This window comes from Girardinichthys multiradiatus, chromosome 23 (genome assembly GCF_021462225.1).
Source record: "Girardinichthys multiradiatus isolate DD_20200921_A chromosome 23, DD_fGirMul_XY1, whole genome shotgun sequence".
Lineage (NCBI taxonomy): Eukaryota > Metazoa > Chordata > Actinopteri > Cyprinodontiformes > Goodeidae > Girardinichthys > Girardinichthys multiradiatus.
In genome coordinates, this window is record NC_061815.1 from 207,174 (window position 1) to 230,398 (window position 23,225).

The 23,225-nt window shown below is 39.3% G+C and overlaps 1 protein-coding gene across 2 annotated transcripts in view; it reads left to right on the plus strand.

The window, feature by feature from the left end:
* The first annotated feature begins 8,941 nt into the window (after nucleotides 1-8,941).
* Nucleotides 8,942-23,225, plus strand: part of LOC124860520 (magnesium transporter protein 1-like) — a 50,121-nt gene continuing 35,837 nt past the window's right edge. The window contains exons 1-5 of one of the 2 annotated variants that reach the window (XR_007036380.1): nucleotides 8,942-9,213; nucleotides 9,593-9,762; nucleotides 12,332-12,449; nucleotides 22,586-22,726; nucleotides 22,879-23,019. Coding sequence is in view for 1 of the 2 variants with exons in the window: in XM_047353901.1 (XP_047209857.1) it covers nucleotides 9,133-9,213; nucleotides 9,593-9,762; nucleotides 12,332-12,449; nucleotides 22,586-22,726; nucleotides 22,879-23,019 (651 nt within the window). In the remaining variant the exon portion in view is untranslated. The remainder of the gene's footprint in view (nucleotides 9,214-9,592; nucleotides 9,763-12,331; nucleotides 12,450-22,585; nucleotides 22,727-22,878; nucleotides 23,020-23,225) is intronic. The other variant, XM_047353901.1, reaches the window with a different exon arrangement.

Genomic DNA, 23,225 nt, shown 5'->3' on the forward strand with positions numbered 1-23,225 from the left:
ATATTAATATGCATTGGGAATTATTGGATTTATAATTTACCAAATTAAATTTGTGTTAATCTTAATTTCCTGCTCTTCATCTGTTCTTTCTCACGACATCTGGATTGGGGTGTTGAGGCTGTATTATTATATATGGTGGAATTATTTTACCTCAACAGGTGTTTCTATCCATGAACCTTAGTGGTCCCACTTGGACAAAGCAAAGATGGGAGGCAGAGATGGCCAAAAGTATTTCTGATGAAATATGGGAAGGAGTTTGGATTGAGGCACATTGAGTTACAAGCTCAAATACGTGGTGGGAATATAAATGGAAAATTATTGAGCAGATATTTCAGGACCCCAGACGTAGTAGCTAAGATATATTCTAAATTACCAAGTTTGTGTTGGAGATACTGTGGCTCAGCAATCCCCAATCATACACACGTGTTTTGGTCATGCCCCAAATTACAAAACGTTTGGGATGATGTATACAAGCCCACAAACCAGATCTTTCAGGAGGTTATTCCAAAGGATGTAACGGTCGCATTACTCGGTATTATTCCAGTTGGGTTGCAAAGACGAGCCAAATCATATCTTTTAAATGTTCTTACAGCAGCCCTGAAATGCATTACAATTAAGTGGAGGCAATTAGAGCTGCCTTCCTACAACTCATGGGTCCAAGTAATAAGGGAATTGTACCAAATGGAAAAGATAACACTTGTTAAGACTTCAAAAAGCCACTTTCAGTCAATACCGGGGTCCAGTAGAAGATCTACTCAGGTAAACAATGTTAGGTATTATTAAGTCAACTTAGAGGCAAGAACAATACAGAGTCAGTTTTACTTGCAGCAAGGGTAGCTCACTTTGCAGTGCAGACTACAAAGTTTTGACACCTTATCTCTTTATTTATATGCACAGTTCAATAGACAGTTCAGACAGGGTGTGTGTGTGTTAGGCTGAGAAGGGCCTGGTTCTCACAGAATGTGATTCAGCCTCTGGTGTGTGTGTGTGTGTGTGTACAAATAGATAACGATGATCCCACACACACAGGGAGGGCTGCATACCAGAGCATGATACAAAGCAGAGTGCAGCTGCACTACAGCACAAAGATTTCACATGAGTGATAACAAGTTTTCGCACCCATCCAACAGTCCCTCCTTTTTATCACGAGTAAAAACATTTAATATAAAAACAAATAAGAAAAATACTCTCTATGAGCAGAAATCCACGGACGGTAAACAGATTATGTTTTGTGGGAAATACTCATACAGCCCTGCCGCCCATTAAAAGTTAAATGTTGATTAATACTTGAAAACATAAAAATAAAAGAATAATACATGATGGAAACAGTGAAACATAATAAAGGAATTTAAAAATCTGCCCTGTTTATGTCATCATTGTACCTTTTCTCATTTCACTTAAACAACAACTTCTTTCGATTTTCTGCTGTAAGGTCATTTTATGAAATACAATGTATGAGTACACTCAGGCTTTTGATGTGATTTATTTACAACATGTCATCATAATCGTCCCCTTCATTTTCATGCATTTCTACCTGGTTCAGTGTTGCATATGCCACCGTGACTGACTGAGTTACTATTCTTTGTACCATGCATTTGCAACATGGGATAATACATATTGACAGGAAACACAGAAGGCCCATGCATGCTATTACTGCAACTAGGAGAACCTTAAACAGATTTATCCATCCCCCTTGGAGCATCCAATCTAACCAAGAAGAGTTAGGATCTGTGTGGTCATGTGCCATGACATTTGCAGATTCCATAGGTGGTGTAATGCTCTCGTTATGTTTGCAGAGTGTATATTATCTGGGATATATGTGCAACAGGTGTTATTCAATAGAACACAAACGCCCCCCGTTGATGCTGTTAGAATATCCAAAGCCATGCTGTTCTGAATTACCATGGCTCACATAGCGCTCATTTCTGTGTTTTGACCCTCTTCTACTATTATGGATTTATTTAGAAACAGTCCAAATCGATAACTTAAAGTTTCCACGCGCAGCATTAATTTGCCCACACCCAACCAGGGTAGGAGAGATAATAATGTTTTATCATCTTTAGGCCAAAGTTTAAATTAATCTGGAACATTTGTTCCCCAAATGGGGTCATGTGGTTTAACATCTATTTCCCTCCTATGTGTTATAACTATAGTTTACTTACTAAGTACCACAGTGTGATCTGATGTAAAAACTGGGGCACATACACCATACCAGCTGGGTGGGAGTACATAATAAGCATTATTACCGCATAACCATGCCACGACTTCTATCCAATATGTGCCATTTTGCATGAAGGTTGTAATCTGAAATTTTGTTTTACAATTTGTACTTGTACCCAAGTAGAGTTGTTCCCTTTGTTTTTGTTGTAACACTGGGCATGCTGCTTTATGTCCTTTAAATATACATTGAAAGGGGAGACTTTTTCTTCTTCTGTAATATTGAAAGCTCTCCAGAAATCGGGACAGGTACAATTATGAGGGTTGCACGTATAATTTAAACTCTGGTTTGCTGCTGGAAACAGACCTGGTAAGACAAATTGATCGTGATGTGCATATCCTAGTGCTCCAAAGGAGGAGGCGCAATTTGCCTGTGAATCATTCATAGCTTTGACATATATGGTGGGGCCTTGGGAGTGCACGGGCATTATGGAACACACATAACAATCAGTTTTATTTTGAGTTTTAGCTGTGTCACACACATAAGATAACAGTAATTCTGCAGAAATGGATGTGTGTCATGTTCTTCCGTCAGTGGTCTGAGATGGGTCCCGTCTGTTGTCCACCGTTTCTGTGGTGTCCTCTCTCCTGGGTCCTGTAGTGATAGAAGAATAAGTACTGCTGCCAGTATAAAGCTCAAGCTTATCAGTCCTGTCCACATGTTACAGAGAGCCATTTTATAAGAGGGCGCAGATCAGCTGTTTTCTTCACCGGTTTGAGACCCTGGGCCCTACGGGTCCTCCAGCCCCTTTGTAGCAGGGCTTCCTCTGCTACCCCGTCGGTTGATCTGGCTTCTGTAACGGCAAAACTGGCTTAAAGTGGCTTTTATGGATCCAGGAAGGTCTCTCTGCTATTTTCAGAGCTGTGGGCGTTGTCAGGAGTACTTGAAACAGCCCTTCCCACCGAGGAGTGCTCCAATCCTTCCTGTGGAGTGTCTTAATCAGGACCAGGTCTCCAGGCCTCGGGTCGTTCAGTGGGATAGGAGCAGTGGTTATTGGCAGACCACTGGACATTTGTGCTTCTTTTGTCTGCAACATTTTATTCATCCACTCAGCTAATGAAGTTTCCTGTTGTGCTTTCTCTATTTCATTCATGTCAGAGGGCAGAGGGAACTGTCTGCCATGTACTATTTCAAATGGAGTGAGGCCAGTTTGATTTGGAGTTATTCTCATCCATAGTTTGACCAGAGACAGACAGTCTGGTAAGGCTAATGTAACTGTGGTTTGCAGTAAGTTCTTTAAGTTAATAAATGCTTTTTCCTCCTCTTCTGTCCAAATAATTTTGTCCCTTAATATCATGTTTGTTCCATAAATCATAGATTGTAATGGTTGCACTATGACTGCATAGTCGGGCAGCCACTCTCTACAGAAATTACAAAGTCCTAAAAAGGCCATCATTTGCTGCTTTGTTTTTGGTTTCGGGGCTTCCTGTATGGCTGTTTTTCTGCTATTCAGCAGGGAGCGGCCATTTTGTGATAAGGTGTGCCCCAGATAAACCACTTCTGTCTGACAAAACTGTAGTTTATTTTTTTTGTGGCCTGTTTGATGTAGATGTTTCAACACAGTTATTGTGACCTCTTCACAGTGTTTTTCTGTGTCTGATGCCACTAAAATGTCATCCACATATAACAGAACTTGACTGTGTTCTGGTATTATGCAGGTGCTCATTGAGTACCTTAATGCTTGTGTATATACATGTGGGCTTTCACTAAAACCTTGTGGAAGCCTAGTATAGGTGTATTTTTTTCCTTTAAACTGAAAACCAAACAAATGCTGTGACTCTTCATGCAGTGGTACTGTGAAGAAAGCATTGCTAAGATCTACTGCTGAGAAATACTTTTTATCTGGGGTCAGTGAATGCAGCAATGTGTGTGGATTTGAAACATCAGGAGCTGCATGCTCTACAATATCATTTATTTGTCGGAGATCTTGGACCATTCTCCACTTTCCTGTGCTGGCTTTCTGCACTGGAAAAATAGGTGTGTTACACGTAGCTTCAGGGGCTTCTCTTAATATTCCTGATTTTAGCATGTCCTGTATTACTGGCTTAATACCTTCTTCAGCTTCTGGCTTTAAGGGGTATTGGCGGACTAATGGCCTTTTTACAGATATTAGTTTAACCTTGTATGGTGGGAACCCCTTTATTAGCCCTACATCAGTTGATGATTGGGACCACAGTTCAGATGGGACAGCAGCTAAGGCAGGGTGCATGTTGCTCTCTTTGCTCTCAGCTAAGCCCTGTATTTGTCCCTCTGCCTCATCTAAATGTGTCCTTGGATGGACTTTGACTGTCCACCCTAGAGTGAGCTTCCAGATTTCTGTATTAGGATCTATTCTCGACAGTGTCAGGGCTGTTCCTGCAGAGGTTTGAAGCCTCTGTTTTTCCAAATTCTTATTATTCTTTTTTTATCATATTTCCTTTTATTGGGGACTTTATTTTATCTTTTGTTTTTATAAAGTAAGTCCTTATTACATTTAAAAATGAGATCACTATTTTTGGTAGTTGCTATTATTTTAAATAATGCTTGGTTTAGTTCTTATTAAAAATAAAAAATAAAAACTCACTCACTGATGAATACAAAAAATTAAAGGCATATTATATCTTATAATCTTAGTCCTAAAAAGGCCATCAGTAGTTCAAGTAACTAAAGTTTGTTTCAATTAACTCAAGTTTTCTCTACTTCAGTCCAGTGCAGTAATTCTGTTAAGGTTCATTTCATCTTGTGTTAAGTTTGAGTCTAATTTGATCATTTTGAACCTGACTGGAAAAAGTCTAAATGTCTGTAAAAATCTTTTTGTTTTACCATAGAGAACTGACCTAATATTATTATGGTACTGTTGAAGACTCTGATTTTTACATAACATGAAACAGACATTTATTTCACAAAAACAGAAAGTCAAACACAGACATTTGCCCACATGAAAGTTTAAAAACACTGTTTGTAAAAGAATTGTGAAAAATTGAAGACGGGTCTATGAACTTTCTTATGGTTATGAGTATTTTCAATACAGGTAGAACCTTTGCTATCTTTATATGATTTTTCGGAAAATATTCTGGAAACCTTAGTAAGATATAAGTTTGGCAATGATCATCTGAACATCAGACCTTTATTAGCGCTTTTAAGGTCCCTCAAAGATGCATTACAATGAAATCAGTCATTCCCATTCACACACATTCACACACTACTTACTTATTTCTCTGTCAGAGTAATTTTATTTGCAAAAATTTGAACACAATTTGACTTCTATTATTCTTAAAATACACATCGTTTCCTCATAACCCCTTTTGTTTCCACTAGGTCTGTTTTGAACGCTTAAATTCTTTTTTATTCACCAAGAATCAATAAGGTGGTCTTAGTGGGTCCACCTTAAAGGTATTGTCTGTTGGGTGTCATGTTATCATTGTTAGGTCAGTGAGGTTCATAAGTCAGTCAGAACCTTGGTCATTTGGTCTGTGCACATAATGTTTCATAGATCCAGCCTATGATTAGTCAGCAAAACCTCCACCTATAGGAGAAAAATGTATTGTTAATGAATGAGCTGCATTTCCTAGGAACACTGTCTTCCTCCTGGATGAGCATCACCTGTTGAAAAACTTTCATCATTGTTTGTTTCACATATTCACTCAGATCTTTATATTATACCAGTAGGTGAAGTTGTTAGTATCTCATGTAGACTGACATATACTGTTGCATTTGGAGAGGTTTATTAACCCACACAATTCACTACTGTCCCTTAGCATTGGAATCTCTTGAAAGTGCCAGGTTAAATTTTATTTTTTGTGATAATTTTCCCACTTGTAGGACAGGTTCTTCAGCAACCTCCACCAATTTCAAGGATTTGTTGAAAGACTTTATCTGATTAACGGGTCAGTTCCTTCTCTCTATGGAAACAACCGACACAGCAAAGCGGTAAGCTGCAAATAACGCTAAAACGACAACAAACTTTGTTTTAGACATGAATTTGTGTGTTCATATGATGTCCTGGCCATTACAACCGTAGAACCATGCCTTCTGCTTATATTAGTGCTGTGTGGTGTACTACTTTTAGCTCCTTAAGGACATAACCGTACTGCATATTTTGAATATTATTGCATTTAATAGCTTTGTATTATTATTGTTGTTGTTTTTTTGTTTTGTTTTTTGTCTTGTTTCTGCGCCGCTAGACAATTGTTATCAAATTACAAAAATGGCCGAATGGGTCAAAGTTCAGCGCTCTTTGACCTGGAGGGGGCGGGGTGTAAGAGACCTCACCATAACGAGCACCTCAGAAGTAGGGTAAAGAAGGGGCCTGTGGAGCTACAATAACAAGGCGTTTAGAGTTTAGACCAAAGTAATGCAGTTCCACATTATAAAGACCACAACTGAATGATTTAAGTGTGAAAATTATGAATTTAAAAGCATGATATGTTCCTTTTAAATGAGAACCCAAGCTCTAAACCTTTTAGTCTTTCCATGTCAAGACCTAAGGTGAAGTTCAGATGAATCCCCTCATGACTATACAAGTGGAAACATTTTGTATGTTTGTGTGGTGAAAAACAATTGGGTTATCTCTTGACCACTTTATTTAATAGTTTAAAAAGGTTTGTCCTAATTTGAGATTGGTAACCTGGCCTTTTGTTTCTGATTTTCCTTACTTACAGTACAGACCAAAGGTTTGGACACACCTTCTCATTCAAAGAGTTGTCTTTATTTTCATGACCATAAATATTGTAGCTTCACACTGAAGGCATCAGAACTATGAATTAACACATGTGGAATTATATACTGAACAAAAAAGTGTGAAACAACTGAAAATATGTCTTATATTCTAGGTTCTTCAAAGTAGCCACCTTTTGCTTTGATTACTGTTCCGCACACTCTTGGCATTCTGTTGATGAGCTTCAAGAGGTAGTCACCTGAAATGGTTTTCACTTCACAGGTGTGCCCTGTCAGGTTTAATAAGTGGGATTTCAAGCCTTATAAATGGGGTTGGGACCATCAGTTGTGTTGTGCAGGAGGTGGATACAGTACACAGCTGATAGTCCTACTGAATAGACTGTTAGAATTTGTATTATGGCAAGAAAATAGCAGCTAAGTAAAGAAAAACGAGTGGCCATCATTATTTTAAGAAATGAAGGTCAGTCAGTCCGAACAATTGGGAAAAGTTTGAAAGTGTCCCCAAGTGCAGTCGCAAAAACCATCAAGCACTACAAAGAAACTGGCTCACATGAGGACCGCCCCAGGAAAGGAAGACCAAGAGTCACCTCTGCTGCGGACGATAAGTTTATCCAAGTCACCAGCCTCAGAAATCGCAGGTTAACAGCAGCTCAGATTAGAGAACAGGTCAATGCCACACAGAGTTCTAGCAGCAGACACATCTCTAGAACAACTGTTAAGAAGAGACTGTGTGAATCAGGCCTTCATGGTAAAATAGCTGCTAGGAAACCACTGCTGAGGACAGGCAACAAGCAGAAGAGACTTGTTTGGGCTAAATAACACAAGGAATTGACATTAGACCAGTGGAAATCTGTGCTTTGGTCTGATGAGTCCAAGTTTGAGATCTTTGGTTCCAACCACCGTGTCTTTGTGCGGCTCAGAAGAGGTGAATGGATGGACTCTACATGCCTGGTTCCCACCGTGAAGCATGGAGGAGGAGGTGTGGGGGTGCTTTGCTGGTGACACTGTTGGGGATTTATTCAAAATTGAAGGCATACTGAACCAGCATGGCTACCACAGCATCTTGCAGCGGCATGCTATTCCATCCGGTTTGCGTTTAGTTGGACCATCATTTATTTTTCAACAGGACAATGACCCCAAAACACACCTCCAGGCTGTGTAAAGGCTATTTGACCAAGAAGGAGAGTGATGGGGTGCTGCGCCAGATGACCAGGCCTCCACAGTCACCGGACCTGAACCAAGTCGAGATGGTTTGGGGTGAGCTGGACCGCAGAGTGAAGGCAAAAGGGCCAACAAGTGCTAAGCATCTCTGGGAACTCCTTCAAGACTGTTGGAAAACCATTTCAGGTGACTACCTCTTGAAACTCATCAACAGAATGCCAAGAGTGTGCGGAGCAGTACCGTAATCAAAGCAAAAGGTGGCTTCTTTAAAGAACCTAGAATATAAGACATATTTTCAGTTGTTTCACACTTTTTTGTTCAGTATATAACTCCACATGTGTTAATTCATAGTTTTGATGCCTTCAGTGTGAAGCTACAATATTCATAGTCATGAAAATAAAGAAAACTCTTTGAATGAGAAGGTGTGTCCAAACTTTTGGTTTGTACTGTACATGCTTTATAAAATAAAGCCATGACTTTCCCTTTCTCTGTTTTTATTTGATCCAGAGCTGAACAGAGTTGTTTTTCACTACACAAACATACAAATATTTGAAGTTGTAAAGACATGAGGGGGTTTATTTGAACTTCACCTGAAATCTTGATTTTGAAAGACTATAAAGTACAGCACAGGTACTTCTTTAAAATTGCTATAGGTTAGCATTACACATTAAGCGCAGCACACTACATATACAACTTAAATGGGCACATAAACATATGTGTAGACAGTCACAAACATTTACATAGCCGTTTAAACATGTTTTGGCACTAATGGAACCCCATATCCATAAAGGGTAGTTGGCTGCGTCGATACCCGATAAACGACTTAAAAACTATAACAGCTTCCTGCTCGAATGGCAGCCCAAATGCCACCGGAAGTGGTTCCGCTGCTACAGTATGTGCTTGGATATTCTGGTTTTAAACGTAAGCGACTTTTCCAGAAAATGTCCTGAAAACGCAAACCAAGCAAGCAGACGTACTGTTCTCACGTCTTCCACTACAGTCTGTGATTGGATTAGAAGCGACCAATGGGAGGCTGACAGGACTAAAACGCTTGGGTGTGGGCAGGCGCCTTGCTGACAAGAGTATAGTGAAGTAGAATGTTTGGGAAACTTTATAATACGCTGGTTTTTGTTCTGCTTTTCTGCCATGATCTATGTGATTGTCAAAAAAAGAAAGAGGTAAGAAGTCGTTTACAACATTCAGAAAAGAAAGTTCGAATGTTTTGAGTAATTTTTGACAACTTTTAAAAGAACGGCCCTTCGTTCCTCTTTTTTTTCATATTTTGACCGCTAGCTTACGCTAACACGTTACAACATGTGAGTTTAGTAAATTATATGTTAATTGTAGCGCACCTGTTGCCCGATTTAAGCAAACCGTAGTTGTGGTTAACGTTTTGTTTGGACTATGTATGGGAACTTTAACTGCAGTTCCATAATAAGACGTTTTGAACAGAATATTTTGCACTGAACCAATAGAAGATGAAGGGTTAGGGTTACCCTAACCCGTTGTTGGCTTTTGCTACAGAGTTGTTGGCTAAAGTGTGTGTGTCATGTGCAGACTTTGCTATCAGAGAAGGTGACTCAAATGATGGACTGGACCTCGAAGCGTTCAGTCATCAGAATGAATGGAGAGAAGTTCCGTCGCTTTGTCAAAGCTCATCCAAGAAACTACTCCGTATTCATCATGTTCACAGCACTACAGCCGCAGCGGCAATGTGGCGTTTGCAGGTAAGATTCTTCTTCATGGAGAATTCTCACCCCCTTCTAGTCTAGCGTGTAAGCCAGGTGCTATGTCCCCATTGACCTAGCAGTCAAAAGTTAACTGCTTTTTTTCTATTGTTTTGTTACTGCTCACTTTTGCTTTTAAAATACTCTGTCTAAATGCTGGGCTAGCTGTCGAAATCGGGGACAAGAAGATTACATTTATGTTGTTCATTCTTCTATTGTCCACATCACTAGCAATGGTGAAATATCTTGTGCTTTATATACAGGTCCTTCTCAAAATATTAGCATATTGTGATAAAGTTCATTATTTTCCATAATGTCATGATGAAAATTTAACATTCATATATTTTAGATTCATTGCACACTAACTGAAATATTTCAGGTCTTTTATTGTCTTAATACGGATGATTTTGGCATACAGCTCATGAAAACCCAAAATTCCTATCTCACAAAATTAGCATATTTCATCCGACCAATAAAAGAAAAGTGTTTTTAATACAAACAACGTCAACCTTCAAATAATCATGTACAGTTATGCACTCAATACTTGGTCAGGAATCCTTTTGCAGAAATGACTGCTTCAATGCGGCGTGGCATGGAGGCAATCAGCCTGTGGCACTGCTGAGGTCTTATGGAGGCCCAGGATGCTTCGATAGCGGCCTTTAGCTCATCCAGAGTGTTGGGTCTTGAGTCTCTCAACGTTCTCTTCACAATATCCCACAGATTCTCTATGGGATTCAGGTCAGGAGAGTTGGCAGGCCAATTGAGCACAGTGATACCATGGTCAGTAAACCATTTACCAGTGGTTTTGGCACTGTGAGCAGGTGCCAGGTCGTGCTGAAAAATGAAATCTTCATCTCTATAAAGCTTTTCAGCAGATGGAAGCATGAAGTGCTCCAAAATCTCCTGATGGCTAGCTGCATTGATCCTGCCCTTGATAAAACACAGTGGACCAACACCAGCAGCTGACACGGCACCCCAGACCATCACTGACTGTGGGTACTTTCCACTGGACTTCTGGCATTTTGGCATTTCCTTCTCCCCAGTCTTACTCCAGACTCTGGCACCTTGATTTCTGAATGACATGCAGAATTTGCTTTCATCTGAAAAAAGTACTTTGGACCACTGAGCAACAGTCCAGTGCTGCTTCTCTGTAGCCCAGGTCTGGGGAATGCGGCACCTGTAGCCCATTTCCTGCACACGCCTGTGGCTCTGGATGTTTCTACTCCAGACTCAGTCCACTGCTTCCGCAGGTCCCCCAAGGTCTGGAATCGGCCCTTCTCCACAATCTTCCTCAGGGTCCGGTCACCTCTTCTCGTTGTGCAGCGTTTTCTGCCACACTTTTTCCGTCCCACAGACTTCCCACTGAGGTGCCTTGATACAGCACTCTGGGAAACGCCTATTTGTTCAGAAATGTCTTTCTGTGTCTTACCCTCTTGCTTGAGGGTGTCAATAGTGGCCTTCTGGACAGCAGTCAGGTCGGCAGTCTTACCCATGATTGGGGTTTTGAGTGATGAACTAGGCTGGGAGTTTTAAAGGCCTCAGGAATCTTTTGCAGGTGTTTAGAGTTAACTCGTTGATTCAGATGATTAGGTTCATAGCTCGTTTCGAGACCCTTTTAATGATATGCTAATTTTGTGAGATAGGAATTTTGGGTTTTCATGAGCTGTATGCCACAATCATCCGTATTAAGACAATAAAAGACCTGAAATATTTCAGTTAGTGTGCAATGAATCTAAAATATATGAATGTTAAATTTTCATCATGACATTATGGAAAATAATGAACTTTATCACAATATGCTAATATTTTGAGAAGGACCAGTATGTGCTTCTCAAAGTAAAACTTTTTAAAAACCTTTGGGAACGCAACACCTTTATTCCTAAAACTATTCTAAATCCTTGAACAAAAGACAATTAAACAGAATTGTCTACATTTTCTGTATAATAGATTTAGTCTTTAAACAATAGAGTTATATAAAATGAGCGGGCCAATTGGCTGGGATAACATGTTTAGTAGGCGCTCAAAATTTTAACAAAATTTGCTCAGCTCCATTTATTACAGAAAAACCTATGATGCATGGTTTCCTGGTTCAACACACAAGATTCAATGAATAATTGGTTCATTATGTGAAGAAGTTGACATGGTAAGAAGGTAAATCAGGCTTCTGATTCAGGTTTGTCGGAGTAGGGACACATCTAAAACATGTACGAAAGTTACCTTTGAGGAAAGGATATATCTGCTTTACCTGGGTTGAGGATAAGTTTATTGATGCCACTCCTGCAACGTGGTTTAACATGAAGTAAATAGGGAGCTAGCTAATCAGTCACCACTCCTCCTCTTTTTTTTTTTTCCCTCTCCTTTTCTAGAATTGGCAGATTATAGCTCACTCTTTACAATTAATGTTTCTGGTCTAATAGTAATGTTTTTCTCTCTCAAATGGATACATTTGACTTGTTCAACCAAAACTTCGCTTTGCCTTTGCTCTCTCCTTTCTTCCCTGGAATAATGAGTTGTGACACATTCTACTGATATTTGAATTTGACAAATTTTTTTTTTTCTTTTTTTCCAGACAAGCTGATGAGGAGTTCCATGTGCTAGCTAACTCCTGGCATTATTCCTCTGCGTTTACAAACAGAATCTTTTTTGCATCAGTGGATTTTGATGAAGGATCAGATGTGTTTCAGATGGTAAGACAATTACTCCTAAACTGGAGTTGTTTCTTTTATCTATTTTTATTTTTCGTCAATATACAACCTGATTCTCTTGATTTTAAACTTAGAATTAAACCACAGTGGACTCTCATAAAAGGCAGAAATTAGGGTATGTGCTTGAGTAGCTGCAAAAAAGTGGATTTCCATAAACAGTTGTATTCAAGCTATTCCAGATTGGGTCTCTGTTGCCCTTTGATGGACTGGCAACCTGTGCAGGGTGTACTCTGTCTCATCAAGATCTCATCAAATGCACCTAAATACGAAGAAAAACAATCAGTGAACTTTTTCTTTTAAAATTCTTCTCAAGAAAAATCGCAGAATAAATTGATAATAACACAACTGTAGGAATCCTAAAAAAATTAAAATAGGTTGAAACTTTCTGCGTAGTTCACCAGCCAAATTTATTAAATGCAGCTGACTAGTTCACAAGATGGAACCCTAATGTATAAACCACTAAATAATACATTGATTGACGCTTAGGACCTAGGTAATAGAAACTCAAACATTATTTTGAGAACGAAATCCAGAACGAATATCTGTTCTTGAGATAAATCTAATGTACATAGTGTACTAATTTTATGTTTGGACTGAAAACCAAAGCACCCAAGAAGGACAAAAACGTCGCTGCAGCTATCTTCAGACAAACAGTAGTAGGGACTTTTAATGCAATGATGAATTGGTTCAACTATCTAAAAGCAGATGTATCATTGTTAAATAAACAGCATACAGCTTTGAGCAGAACACTTGGCGGACATTTAACGTTTGTTTCTTGGACTATAATAAAAAATAAAAAAAATGAAACCGAGCAAGCTTTAAGTCATTGTTGCAGTCTCACTGAAGGTTAGCTTGTTTACTTGAATTGTGGTGTTGGCTCCTGAGCCGACAGAATCCGAATAAAAACCACATACTACTGCAGTCATCTGGCAGTAACCTAATTACAGACTAATAGCATTAAAAATATAAATAAAATAAAAAATATTTATTCTTTTAGATGTTGTCTGGTGTGATTTACAGGATTATCCTTAGTATTCAAATTCAAATAAATTCAAATAAAATCCAGAAGGATAGTGACCAAATTCTCTCTCCATGGACAGGTCATTTCAGAAGGACATTTGTGGCGCATCTCTGCAAAAAAAAAAAGAATCAACAAGTTTGACATGGGGGTGGGGGGCGCAAAGATAGTTGGGAGTGTCATACATTTTAAGATCTTAGATAGGAAATTTGGAGTGAATAATCTCTGTTGTATGGTTTTGTACCTTGAAGTTAGATTTTAATAATCTTCAAGTCTGGTGAAGACCGAATTATGTTAAAATGCTAGAAATGACAAAGGATCTGTGTTGTCTTTACCACATGTCGTTTTTTTTTTTTGAATGGCACATTAAATGCATTAGAGAAACTCACTCTCTAAAAAAAGATAAGTCCGATCCATTCACTGGAGAACTTCATAAACCTTTCTTGTCTGTAATTTGTTTTTATTGCTTTTTTACATGTAACCAAAAACTTCCACACAGTTGAGGGGAATAATAGCTGACAAGAAAACTATGAAGGCTTACTTCACATAAGAATAAAATACCCTTTAAACAGAAAACCAAATCACATTATAAATAAAATAAGTGCAAAAAATTTATACTTAAGGAAGGTTGATTGTGGCAAAGCTGTTGTGCACACAAATTTTTTTGTTCTAGATTTTCATACTCAGAACAACCAAACCCTATTAAAGTTTTTTTTTGGCAGTTTGAGGGAAAATGTGATCTTTTATATAAATGTCATGTATAATAGCAAACCATATTTCAAGGGTAGGTGCTCCCCTTTTAACCATTTTCTCAAAATGAATTTTTTTGCCCATCACCATAAGTAAATTAAACTGTTCTATTGTATCTATTCCATTTTTCTAATACACCAACCAAATTTGTAGTAGCACAATAAACTCCAAAAACATTTTCTAAGTGCTGAATTTATTTCGAGTAAGCTTTATTAACTTAGCATCTTCAGAACATATGTCCATGAGTGCCTCTATTGGTCCTGCAAAGTCTCCAACAAGCATCTCCACTGCCTTGATGTCATTCAGGATGAGTGTATCCCTACTCCTCAGTAGTTCAGTTCCTCTTAAAATGTGAGGTTGCAGAATTCAGACCTGCTCTTGTTTTTATTTTTTTTAGCTTTTGCCTGCACTGCCGTGGCTTGTCAGTCTCTCTGCTACCTCGACGAACACCACGCTCATGGCAAGTCATTGAACTTGTCCAGTCTGATCATGTCACATTTCGGCCCTGCTTAGTCCTGCTGGGACCTGCTGATGAGTAGGGACCAAGAAAGCCAGTAATGGGAAATGGTTGCTAAACGGGCCGAGCGGGTTGAAGCCGGTCATAGTAGAGCTCATGGAAAAGGGGCATATCAATCTTTAGTCCCGTCTTTGTGTCTCACTTGTAGCCTGGCTGGAAAGAGCTTCCAAAATGGAATTGGTTCTACTTCAGCACTTTGCAAACCTGTGCATATTTTCTCCTCTTTTGTAGGACAAATGGAGGATAGTCAAGGTCTATCTTAATTTGGTTTTCCCTTTTTTTATTTTGCTCTTCCATGTCTTGGAGTAAATTACTTCCTTCATGTTGAAGCTCAAAAACATTCATATGACGTAGTGGGTTGGTGTGACCTCTGGTGGTCGTGGCTCTTGGTGAGCACTTTGAGGTCACCAAAGTTCTCTGCAAGTTGGAGTCTGTCGCAGAGAAGGCTTTTCACAAAACAAGGCCACTGTGGCATTTGCTCTTGGCCAATTTTAGAATGCCATAAATTCTTACATTGTTGTGCTGAGAGTGACTCCAGGCCATTAGCATGTCTGTCAGAACCTCTTCAATGTTCTGAGTTCTTTTGAAACATTTTCCAAATTTGTTCTTCTGCTTCAATTAGTTTAGTATTTACAGTGGATTGTTTTTCCAATTACAACTATTACTGCAAATTCAATCATTACTCAGGAATTTTGCGCAGACAAATCTTACCAATCACCTTAGCGTTTGATGTATTTTCATTTTTCTCTGACTAATCATTGTAACTCAGCTGAATTTTGACCAATTTCCTTACCCCCTAAATTATTTCACTTCCTGTCTCTCCTGATTCACCTCTGATGGCATACCTTCAAGAGGAACACATTTGTGACAATAAACGGTCACATTTGTCATCAAATATTAAGCTAACATACGTGTAAGTCAGCTTCCTGAAGTATTACACAAAAGTGTTAAAAATCTGTTCTGCACCAAATGCGACATGGTGGAAAAGAGAATTAAAACTGTCGCTTGACAAGCACATTTCAACCGCAAAATGTGCAAGGAGAATGGCTGCAAAGCGAGGACCACAGACACGAAAAGTTACCATGACAGACGCTGCGTCATCCACTTTGGCTGCAAATGCTGAACAAATCAAGGTGAATTTGATGTTTGTGTTTGGACAATGTAATAAATGTATATTTAAGAAGTCAGAGAGACATTAACCATCTGTGTCTTTAAATAAATTTAAATATAAATGGGTTTAAAACAACGCTGCAAAAGAAAAAGCATACTATGATATGATCACATTTTTATGTTGATGAATACAACCTGGGTGCTCTCCTATGATTTCCAAAGAATTTTCATGGTGTTTTGCAATGTTTATTTAGAAAAAACGTTTGGCGAGGCTCAAACATTTTTTATTTATTTTTTTAGTCAGAAATAAATCAGACATAATAGCAGTTAAAATAGTTGTTCCACTTGAAAAATATTCTATGTCTTACCATCTACACAGGTACCAAAGGTTTGCATGTACAGGTCCTTCTCAAAATATTAGCATATTGTGATAAAGTTCATTATTTTCCATAATGTCATGATGAAAATTTAACATTCATATATTTTAGATTCATTGCACACTAACTGAAATATTTCAGATCTTTTATTGTCTTAATATGGATGATTTTGGCATAAATCTCATGAAAACCCAAAATTCCTATCTCACAAAATTAGCATATCATTAAAAGGGTCTCTAAACGAGCTATGAACCTAATCATCTGAATCAACGAGTTAACTCTAAACACCTGCAAAAGATTCCTGAGGCCTTTAAAACTCCCAGCCTGGTTCATCATTCAAAACCCCAATCATGGGTAAGACTTCCGACCTGACTGCTGTCCAGAAGGCCACTATTGACACCCTCAAGCAAGAGGGTAAGACACAGAAATAAATTTCTGAACGAATAGGCTGTTCCCAGAGTGCTGTATCAAGGCACCTCAGTGGGAAGTCTGTGGGAAGGAAAAAGTGTGGCAGAAAACGCTGCACAACGAGAAGAGGTGACCGGACCCTGAGGAAGATTGTGGAGAAGGGCCGATTCCAGACCTTGGGGGACCTGCGGAAGCAGTGGACTGAGTCTGGAGTAGAAATATCCAGAGCCACCGTGCACAGGGGTGTGCAGGAAATGGGCTACAGGTGCCGCATTCCCCAGGTCAAGCCACTTTTGAACCAGAAACTGCGGCAGAAGCGCCTGACCTGGGCTACAGAGAAGCAGCACTGGACTGTTGCTCAGTGGTCCAAAGTACTTTTCTCGGATGAAAGCAAATTCTGCATGTCATTCGGAAATCAAGGTGCCAGAGTCTGGAGGAAGACTGGAGAGAAGGAAATGCCAAAATGCCAGAAGTCCAGTGTCAAGTACCCACAGTCAGTGATGGTCTGGGGTGCCGTGTCAGCTGCTGGTGTTGGTCCACTGTGTTTTATCAAGGACAGGGTCAATGCAGCTAGCTATCAGGAGATTTTGGAGCACTTCATGCTTCCATCTGCTGAAAACCTTTATGGAGATGAAGATTTCATTTTTCAGCATGACCTGGCACCTGCTCACAGTGCCAAAACCACTGGTAATGGTTTACTGACCATGGTATCACTGTGCTCAATTGGCCTGCCAACTCTCCTGACCTGAACCCCATAGAGAATCTGTGGGATATTGTGAAGAGAACGTTGAGAGACTCAAGACCCAACACTCTGGATGAGCTAAAGGCCGCTATCGAAGCATCCTGGGCCTCCATAAGACCTCAGCAGTGCCACAGGCTGATTGCCTCCATGCCACGCCGCATTGAAGCAGTCATTTCTGCAAAAGGATTCCCGACCAAGTATTGAGTGCATAACTGTACATGATTATTTGAAGGTTGACGTTTTTTGTATTAAAAACACTTTTCTTTTATTGGTCGGATGAAATATGCTAATTTTGTGAGATAGGAATTTTGGGTTTTCATGAGCTGTATGCCAAAATCATCCGTATTAAGACAATAAAAGACCTGAAATATTTCAGTTAGTGTGCAATGAATCTAAAATATATGAATGTTAAATTTTCATCATGACATTATGGAAAATAATGAACTTTACCACAATATGCTAATATTTTGAGAAGGACCTGTAGACCTTATCCCTGTGGAGCTATACTTGGTTTATTTAAGTTGTGTAATTTCAGGTGGAAATTGCTCTGAAACCCCTTAGGGCTTAACAGGTTAAAAGGTAGAGATGGATTGCTGAACTTGTCTACCAGGCCCACGGGCATAAGAGCTCAGGGGGCCTGAAGCCTGGAGCTCTGCCCAAAGAATTTATTGTATAGGCTCACATTGGGCTTGTCCATCTCCTATCTGAAAGTTGTCCAGTCACATCCTCAAAATTAATCAGAATCTATCATTCAAGGTGCTATTTTTCAAAAATGTTCTCCTGGGAAAGTATATTCTCAGACCCCTCCTTGATGAAAATGTATGGATGACCAGGGTAACACATGAAAGGCTTCTTATACATCTGGGCCCAGGAGCCCACAAGACATATACCACCCATGCTTTAAAGGGTTTAAATGTTAAAAGGGTTATTTTCATATGCGTGTTAAAAGTGCATTGCATACATGACAAGGAATTTGACTGAGGAATTATTGTTTTCAGTAAAAATATAAATAAATTATAAAATATCTTGTAAAATTTACACACATACAAGTGTCTTTACAGAAAAGATAATGTGAGATTAGTCCAAGTATGCATGGTGTTGTTTTGCAACCTTGACTGTCAAGTGTTCATCAGGGAAATGGCCTGGGAGAAAAAAACTTTCTCTGTGGCAGCTGAATTTAGCAAACAGTGCTCTGTAGCACTGACCTGAAGGCAAAGGTCTGAAAAGTTGTGCAGGGTGTGTGGGGTCTCCAAATATTTTAGCTGCCCTTTTCCTGACTATACCTGTAGTCGTGGTGGGAGGGAAGGTCGGCCTTCCCTCTCTGATTCTCTCTGCAAACCCGATTGTTCGTTGCAGTCAGAACCTGTCCCGATTTGTGGATGAGCCAAACCACACTGAGATGGACGAAGACAGGACAGACTGAAATACACCAGTGTATCAGCTGATACACCTCCTGTCTGTATGCAGACTCATCACTGTCCAGGATCAGACCAATAACAGTGGTGTCACCTGCAAACTACAGTAGATTCAGAGGGGTCGACTGATTAATAAAAGGGAAACGTCCAGTTGGATAGAAGGCAACCATGGCTCGAAATCCTTGCTCTACATAATGGAACTCCTGGTTTTGTCCTGTGGAATACCATTATCAATACTTTGTGCACTACAAGGAGTTCATAGAGATGGAAATACAGGTAAACTACACTGCTCAAAAAATTAAAGGGAACACTCAAATAACATCCTAGATCTGAATGAATGAAATATTCTCATTGAATACTTTGTTCTGTACGAAGTTGAATGTGCTGACAACAAAATCACACAAAAATCATCAATGGAAATCAAATGTATTAACCAATGGAGGCCTGGATTTTGAGTCACACACAAAATTAAAGTGGAAAAACAGACTACAGGCTGATCCAACTTTGATGTAATGTCCTTAAAACAAGTCAAAATGAGGCTCAGTATTGTGTGTGACCTCCACGTGTCTGTATGACCTCCCTACAACGCCTGGACTTGCTCCTGATGAGACGGCGGATGGTCTCCTGAGGGATCTCCTCCCAGACCTGGACTAAAGCATCCGCCAACTCCTGGACAGTCTGTGGTGCAATGTGACGTTGGTGGAAGGAGCGAGACATGATGTCCCAGATGTGCTCAATCGGATTCATGTTCCTGATGCCCAGGCGGCCCTCCAAAGAAATGCCACCCCACACCATTACTGATCCACTGCCAAACCGGTCATGCTGAAGGATGTTGCAGGCAGCAGATCGCTCTCCATGGTGTCTCCAGACTCTGTCACGTCTGTCACATGCGCTCAGTGTGAACCTGCTTTCATCTGTGAAGAGCACAGGGCGCCAGTGGCAAATTTGCCAATCCTGGTGTTCTCTGGCAAATGCCAAGCGTCCTGCACGGTGTTGGACTGTGAGCACAACCCCCATTTGTGGACATCGTGCCCTCATACCATCCTCATGGAGTCAGTTTCTAACCGTTTGTGCAGACACATGCACATTTATGGCCTGCAGGAGGTCGTTTTGCAGGGTTCTGGCAGTGCTCCTCCTGTTCCTCCTTGCACAAAGGCGGAGGTAGCGGTCCTGCTGCTGGGTTGTTGCCCTCCTATGGCTTCCTCCACGTTTCCTGGTGTACTGGCCTGTCTCCTGGTAGCGCCTCCAGACTCTGGACACTACGCTGACAGAGACAGCAAACCTTGCCACAGCTCGCATTGATGTGCCATCCTGGATGAGCTGCACTACCTGAGCCACTTGTGTGGGTTGTAGAGTCCGTCTCATGCTACCACGAGTGTGAAAGCACCACCAACATTCAAAAGTGACCAAAACATCAGCCAGAAAGCATCGGTACTGAGAAGAGGTCTGTGGTCACCACCTGCAGAACCACTCCTTTATTGAGTGTGTCTTGCTAATCGCCAGAGATTTCCCCCTGTTGTCTATTCCATTTGTACAACAGCTGTGAAATTGATTGTCAGTCAGTGTTGCTTCCTAAGTGGACAGTTTGATTTCACAGAAGTTTGATTTTACTTGGAGTTATATTGTTTAAGTGTTCCCTTTTTATTTTTTTGAGCAGTATATATGTTATTATTCAGTTTGAATCATGTTTATGTCTGAAGTTCTACTATAGTTAAGATGATTCTAATGATTGTTTTTTAGTGTAGTGTGAAAAAGGGTTTGTGGAAGGTTAAGGACTGCGGTCTGGAGTGGATCACTCCCTGGACATGACAAGCTTATACCATATAAGGGAGTGACTACTCTTAGGTTGAAATCTCTAAGAATTGGCTGAACCAATTCCCGCTTTTTGCTTGTTGGAATGTGAGTTGTAAATAAAAGGCTGGTGCAAGGATTTTCCCTTTGTGAGAAGGAAGTCGCTGTTCTGGCAGAGGACAGTCTCACCCTTGCAAGTCAATCTTACTTGGTTCACTTGTGTTTTATTTTATACTTGTCTGTATTTATCAGCTTTCTAACTAACAACTCACTTCTTCACCTGTTGCACTTTCAGTAGCTTCCTTCACTTGTCACCCTTTTGGTGTCCATTATTCTTCCATCCTGAAATCTCACAGTCTTCTTCCTTCTTATCTGTTACTTTTTTGCCAAAGAAACTAAATGTGTCCATATTTTCTTTTCACTGTGGTCTGCAATGTGCAGGCATCAAGACTTGGGAAAATTAGCCCACTTATGACCACAAGAAGTCTATAATAATAGCAAAAGTACACTACAGTCTGTGGAGAGAGTCTATGAAATGCTCCAAAATCCAAACATTGCTACAGATCTACAGGTCCATTTCCAGCATATGGAAGACAAGTGTAAAGTTATTGTTCAGCTTCTCAACATCTTCCAGAGTCGCCATCCTGCAACCACCAAGACGTTCGACTATTTTGAGGATGTACAGATGAACTTTGGTGCAAACAAAAAGCTGCAGCATGAAGCCCGTGCCATGTACTTTAAGGGTGTTGATGAAATTAAAAAAAGAAATACTCGTCAGATGGGCATTTTGCACTTGCCACATGTTTAAGAAGACCATTTAAGCATCATTTAGGAGTGGATATTCTTGAGGTTTATTTTGTTTAGTTTATTGTGTTTGGTGTTCAAAGAAAGCACCTAAGCAGTTTTGTTACCGGTGAACGAATGTCTTCATCTAATTTAAATATAATTTCTATAAAATATTTTATTTGCACTTTAATTTGTTGCAAAAAGGAATTTTGAGATGTTTAGTAGAAGTTTCCCATGCTATATATTCACAGTTCATGTTAACTTGAATGAACAATATGGGATTCTTCTTTGCACTTTAAAAATTCCTCAAGACTTTTTTTTTTTTTTTTTTTGCATTACAAATTTGTATTACAAACTTTTGTTTTACAAAAGTACTTGAAGATGGTATTTGCACTTTAAATATTCAAAATTCAAATTTAAAAATACTTTATTAATCCCAAAGGGAAATAAAACGTAGCTCAAATTATGAATGAAAACAGAGTTACACCAACATGCTGCCACCCTGAGCGGTGAGATTTCTGATATAATTAATAACCTTGTTTAAATCCAGACTTTTTTTGGGATGGTTATGTGCGCCACTTTTAACTTCTTTTGTAATGACCATGCTATGGAAAAAAATAAAGTTTGAAAATAAATGGCAACTTTAATAAAAAAATGGCTTCAAAGGCAGTAATTTTAGGTTGCAACAGTAAAAAAACAACAACATTGCAACATCTTGGAGGGACTGTATATCCAAGCCTACATCTAAACCCCTTTCTAAATGGCTGCTAAAATTGATCATTTGCAAAGTATGTTTGGTTTTGCAGTAATCTCTACTCTGTTCTGACAAGAAGTCCCCAAACTATGTTAAAATACAAAAGTTAATTTAATTAGATAAAAAGGTTAAATTATTTCTGACTCAATCTACCTATTTAAGGAATACACCTTCCCTAAAATAAGCTTTAAGACTTCACTAGCAAATGCAATAATCTTTATTCAAAATTCTCAAACTAGTAGCTAAAATATTTACCTTGTTAGCATACAATATTTTCCAAGTGATACCCACCAAAATACTGTTTTAAACTGTTTTATTACGAAGTATTGAAAGGAGATTATTTGGATCAAAATAACAGATTCAGATTTTAATATGGAGGTATACCAACAATAAACAAGTTCTGTTGAAGTCCTCAAGATGTCATGCAGAATATTTCTTCTTTATTTGCAGCTCAATATGAACTCTGCTCCAACTTTCCTCCACTTCCCATCGAAAGGGAAACCTCGGCGATCAGACACCTACGAGCTGCAGGTCAAGGGCTTTTCAGCCGAACAGCTGGCTAGATGGGTGGCAGACAGAACAGATGTACAAGTAAGCATTTGACTTGAAGTGATTGCAAGCCCAAAGTGAACTTGGTGATGGTAGTTGCTATTGTAATCAAAGGAGTTGTTCGACTTAATGCTGAACACAAGGGTATGATATATATTGAAATTAAAATAATTCATCATGTTTTTCTGTTTTAGATCCGTGTCATTCGTCCGCCCAACTATGCAGGGCCACTCTTGTTGGGCTTTCTCCTGGCTGTGATTGGTGGACTGGCATATCTACGAAGAAATAATTTGGAGTTTCTTTTTAACAAAAATGTTTGGGCCTTTTCTGCTCTGGTAATTTGCACACACTTATACATGTCAGTGTCAGCATTATTTATTTATTTATATTGTATTTTAAACAAATAAAAACATGTTTAAACATGATTAAACACAATCAAGTGCAATTAAATAATGCTTAATTAAGTAATAAAAATCCCAAACTGGGAAGTCAATCGTAATAAAGAAAACTGACAAAGTTGCAAAAATACTAGTGGTGGACG